Genomic DNA, 5,581 nt, shown 5'->3' with positions numbered 1-5,581 from the left:
GCTAGGTCATAATGTTCACGACGTACAGGGTTTAGACAACACTGTCTCCAGCGGCTATTTTGTTTATATATTGTCGCGAGTTTTTTTTTTTTTTGTTTTGTCCCCGAGACCTTGAAGATTTGTCACGTAATTCTACGGAATTCGACAACCATAGTTCGTTATTGTTAAGGTGTGATGACGGTGTGGGCATTTGGTGTAGGGTGGGGGGGGGGGGAGGAGGGAGGGAGAGAGGGAGGGGGGTGAGAGAGAGAGAGAGAGAGAGAGAGAGAGAGAGAGAGAGAGAGAGAGAGAGAGAGAGAGAGAGAGAGAGAGAGAGAGAGAGAGGGGGGGGGGGTGTAGGTCCTTGTGTGATGAGGTAGAGATCCATCACCCATTCATCAAATGATCCACATATCTAGCACAGGAAGTAACGAGTCTGCCCCTCGTAACAAGGCTAGTTCGCTCATTAACGGATCTATACCCTCTACGATCCTGTTAACGAGGCTGAGCTAATCACACGAGCCCTGACTGGCAATTGGGTCGGGCCCAATCACCGCTGGGTGATTGGGTCCGACCAGATACACACCGACCAGGTCGACCAATGGCGGCGACCAAAGCGCCGGAAGACCGTACCTTAACCGCTCGCTTCTCTTCAAACCCGGCCCCTAATTGGGTACCTGGTTGTAAACTCACTTGCGGATCATATTCCAGGGGGGGCACTAGGGGGTTAGGCCTTGAGATGGACTGTGGGAACTGTTTCGACTCACAGCTGCTGCATGGGTCACAGCTGCTGCATGGGTCACAGCTGCTGCATGGGTCACAGCTGCTGCATGGGTTACAGCTGCTGCATGGGCCACAGCTGCTGCATGGGTCACAGCTGCTGCATGGGTCACAGCTGCTGCATGGGTTACAGCTGCTGCATGGGTTACAGCTGCTGCATGGGTCACAGATGCTGCATGGGTTACAGCTGCTGCATGGGTCACAGCTGCTGCATGGGTCACAGCTGCTGCATGGGTCACAGCTGCTGCATGGGTCACAGCTGCTGCATGGGTTACAGCTGCTGCATGGGTCACAGCTGCTGCATGGGTCACAGCTGCTGCATGGGTTACAGCTGCTGCATGGGTTACAGCTGCTGCATGGGTCACAGCTGCTGCATGGGTCACAGCTGCTGCATGGGTCACAGCTGCTGCATGGGTCACAGCTGCTGCATGGGTTACAGCTGCTGCATGGGTCACAGCTGCTGCATGGGTTACAGCTGCTGCATGGGTCACAGCTGCTGCATGGGCCACAGCTGCTGCATGGGCCACTCCTGCTACATGGACCACAGCTGCTACATGGACCACAGCTGCTACATGGACCACAGCTGCTACATGGGTCACACATGCTGCATGGACCACAGCTGCTACATGGGCCACAGCTGCTACATGGACCACAGCTGCTACATGGACCACACCTGCTACATGGACCACAGCTGCTGCATGGGTCACAGCTGCTGCATGGGTCACAGCTGCTGCATGGGTCACAGCTGCTGCATGGGTCACAGCTGCTGCATGGGTCACAGCTGCTGCATGGGTTACAGCTGCTGCATGGGTCACAGATGCTGCATGGGTTACAGCTGCTGCATGGGTCACAGCTGCTGCATGGGTCACAGCTGCTACATGGGTCACAGCTGCTACATGGACCACAGCTGCTACATGGACCACACCTGCTACATGGGTCACAGCTGCTGCATGGGCCACAGCTGCTGCATGGGTCACAGCTGCTACATGGGCCACAGCTGCTGCATGGACCACAGCTGCTGCATGGGTCACAGCTGCTGCATGGGTCACAGCTGCTGCATGGGCCACAGCTGCTACATGGGTCACAGCTGCTTCATGGGTCACAGCTGCTGCATGGACCACAGCTGCTGCATGGGTCACAGCTGCTACATGGGTCACAGCTGCTACATGGGCCACAGCTGCTACATGGGTCACAGCTGCTGCATGGACCACAGCTGCTGCATGAGTCACAGCTGCTACATGGGTCACAGCTGCTGCATGGACCACAGCTGCTGCATGGGTCACAGCTGCTACATGGGTCACAGCTGCTGCATGGGCCACAGCTGCTGCATGGGCCACAGCTGCTACATGGGTCACAGCTGCTGCATGGACCACAGCTGCTGCATGGGTCACAGCTGCTACATGGGCCACAGCTGCTACATGGACCACACCTGCTGCATGGACCACAGCTGCTGCATGGGCCACAGCTGTTACATGGACCACACCTGCTACATGGACCACACCTGCTGCATGGGCCACAGCTGCTGCTTGGACCACACCTGCTACATGGGCCACAGCTGCTACATGGGCCACACCTGCTACATGGACCACACCTGCTACATGGACCACAGCTGCTGCATGGACCACAGCTGCTACATGGGTCACAGCTGCTACATGGGTCACAGCTGCTACATGGGTCACAGCTGCTACATGGGTCACAGCTGCTACATGGACCACAGCTGCTACATGGGTCACACCTGCTGCATGGACCACAGCTGCTACATGGACCACACCTGCTGCATGGGCCACACCTGCTGCATGGACCACAGCTGCTACATGGGTCACACCTGCTACATGGACCACACCTGCTGCATGGGCCACAGCTGCTACATGGGCCACACCTGCTACATGGGCCACACCTGCTACATGGGCCACAGCTGCTGCTTGGACCACACCTGCTACATGGGCCACAGCTGCTACATGGGCCACACCTGCTACATGGACCACACCTGCTACATGGGCCACAGCTGCTGCATGGACCACAGCTGCTACATGGGTCACACCTGCTACATGGACCACACCTGCTACATGGACCACAGCTGCTGCTTGGACCACACCTGCTACATGGGCCACACCTGCTACATGGGCCACACCTGCTACATGGGCCACAGGCATCACAATATCACAGTGTAATAAGCCCTAAATCCGCTTGAATGGCCGAGCTCTAGCTCCCAAGCCCCCGCCTCACCAACTGGTGGCTGTGACCTCGTGCAGCGGATCACTCAGGCTGTGATGGTGAGCCACGTAACACGAGACTAAGACGGGTCCACCCGCCAGTCACGCCCCAATGGTCCCCGTACAAGATCATTACCCCACACGGTAGTGAGGGAAGGGGACGGTGAGGGGTGAGGGGACGGTGAGGGGAGGGGAAGGTGAGGGGTGAGGGGAAGGTGAGGGATGAGGGGACGGTGAGGGATGAGGGGACGGTGAGGGGTGAGGGGAGGACACAGGGAGGGGTGAGGGGACGGTGAGGGGTGAGGGGAGGGGACGGTGAGGGGTGAGGGGACGGTGAGGGGTGAGGGGAAGGTGAGGGGTGAGGGGACGGTGAGGGGTGAGGGGAAGGTGAGGGATGAGGGGACGGTGAGGGATGAGGGGACGGTGAGGGGAGGGGAGGGGACGGTGAGGGGTGAGGGGACGGTGAGGGGTGAGGGGAAGGTGAGGGGTGAGGGGACGGTGAGGGGTGAAGGGAAGGTGAGGGATGAGGGGACGGTGAGGGATGAGGGGACGGTGAGGGGAGGGGAAGGTGAGGGGTGAGGGGAGGACACGGTGAGGGCTGAGGGGAGGACACGGTGAGGGGAAGAAGATGAGGGGAATGGGATGAGGGGAGAGGCAAGGAGAAGAAGGAAGGAAGGAAGGTAAGGGGGGGGGGGGAAGGTAGGAGCTTGAGGGGAGGTGAGGGAAGCCACCAGTGTCACCTGATGATGGCCGCCACTGACTATGTTACAACGATGGGGAGAGTATACATGGGGAGAGTATACATGGGGAGAGTATACACAGAGGAGAGTATACATAGGGAGAGTATACACGGAGGAGAGTATACATAGGGAGAGTATACATGGGGAGAGTATACATGGGGAGAGTATACATGGGGAGAGTATACATGGGGAGAGTATACATGGGGAGAGTATACACGGAGGAGAGTATACACGGAGGAGAGTATACATGGAGAGAGTATACACGGAGGAGAGTATACATGGGGAGAGTATACATGGGGAGAGTATACATGGGGAGAGTATATATGGGGAGAGTATACACGGAGGAGAGTATACATGGGGAGAGTATACATGGGGAGAGTATACATGGGGAGAGTATACATGGGGAGAGTATACACGGAGGAGAGTATACATGGGGAGAGTATACACGGAGGAGAGTATACATGGGGAGAGTATACATGGGGAGAGTATACATGGGGAGAGTATATATGGGGAGAGTATACACGGAGGAGAGTATACATGGGGAGAGTATACATGGGGAGAGTATACACGGAGGAGAGTATACATGGGGAGAGTATACATGGGGAGAGTATACACGGAGGAGAGTATACATGGGGAGAGTATACATGGGGAGAGTATACACGGAGGAGAGTATACGTGGGGAGAGTATACATGAGGTGAGTATACACGGGGGAGAGTATACATGGGGAGGGGACAGTATAAGGACCAGAGGGGGGGGAGACAGTGTAAGGACCAGGGGGGAGACAGTATAAGGACCAGGGGGGAGACAATATAAGGACCAGGGGGAGGGGACAATATAAGGACCAGGGGGGAGACAGTATAATGACCAGGGGGGAGACAGTATAAGGACCAGGGGGGAGACAGTATAAGGACCAGGGGAGGAGACAGTATAAGGACCAGGGGGGAGACAATATAAGGACCAGGGGGAGGGGACAATATAAGGACCAGGGGGGAGACAGTATAATGACCAGGGGGGAGACAGTATAAGGACCAGGGGGGAGACAGTATAAGGACCAGGGGAGGAGACAGTATAAGGACCAGGGAAGGAGACAGTATAAGGACCAGGGGGGAGACAGTATAAGGACCAGGGGGGAGACAGTATAAGGACCAGGGGGGAGACAGTATAAGGACCAGGGAAGGAGACAGTATAAGGACCAGGGGGAGACAGTATAAGGACCAGGGGGGAGACAGTATAAGGACCAGGGAGGGAGACAGTATAAGGACCAGGGGAGGAGACAGTATAAGGACCAGGGGGGAGACAGTATAAGGACCAGGGGGGGAGACAGTATAAGGACCAGGGGAGGAGACAGTATAAGGACCAGGGGGGAGACAGTATAAGGACCAGGGGGGGAGACAGTATAAGGACCAGGGGGGGAGACAGTATAAGGACCAGGGGGGAGACAGTATAAGGACCAGGGGGGAGACAGTATAAGGACCAGGGGGAGGAGACAGTATAAGGACCAGGGGGGGAGACAGTATAAGGACCAGGGGGGAGACAGTATAAGGACCAGGGGAGGAGACAGTATAAGGACCAGGGGAGGAGACAGTATAAGGACCAGGGGAGGAGACAGTATAAGGACCAGGGGAGGAGACAGTATAAGGACCAGGGGAGGAGACAGTATAAGGACCAGGGGAGGAGACAGTATAAGGACCAGGGAAGGAGACAGTATAAGGACCAGGGGGGAGACAGTATAAGGACCAGGGGGGAGACAGTATAAGGACCAGGGGAGGAGACAGTATAAGGACCAGGGGGGAGACAGTATAAGGACCAGGGGGGAGACAGTATAAGGACCAGGGGAGGAGACAGTATAAGGACCAGGGGAGGAGACA

At 56.6% G+C, this 5,581-nt stretch overlaps 1 protein-coding gene across 1 annotated transcript; it reads right to left on the bottom strand.

Annotated features, from left to right (window-relative positions):
- Window positions 1–698: 698 nt before the first annotated feature.
- LOC123748061 (S-layer protein-like) lies at window positions 699–2,912 on the bottom strand. Its single transcript, XM_045730261.2, has one exon. It carries the CDS (start codon window positions 2,910–2,912, stop codon window positions 699–701), a length of 2,214 nt encoding a protein of 737 aa, XP_045586217.2.
- Between the last annotated feature and the right edge of the window lie 2,669 nt (window positions 2,913–5,581).

The sequence above is a fragment of the Procambarus clarkii genome, chromosome 20 (assembly GCF_040958095.1).
Source record: "Procambarus clarkii isolate CNS0578487 chromosome 20, FALCON_Pclarkii_2.0, whole genome shotgun sequence".
In the NCBI taxonomy this organism is placed as follows: domain Eukaryota; kingdom Metazoa; phylum Arthropoda; class Malacostraca; order Decapoda; family Cambaridae; genus Procambarus; species Procambarus clarkii.
The sequence above is the reverse complement of the archived record's forward strand: the minus strand, read 5'-3'. Positions and strand labels throughout refer to the sequence as shown.

What these genes read in the sequence shown, in the direction of transcription:
- LOC123748061 (XM_045730261.2), bottom strand. Translation starts at nt 2,912, where the DNA reads ATGCCTGTGGCCCATGTAGCAGGTGTGGCCCATGTAGCAGGTGTGGCC.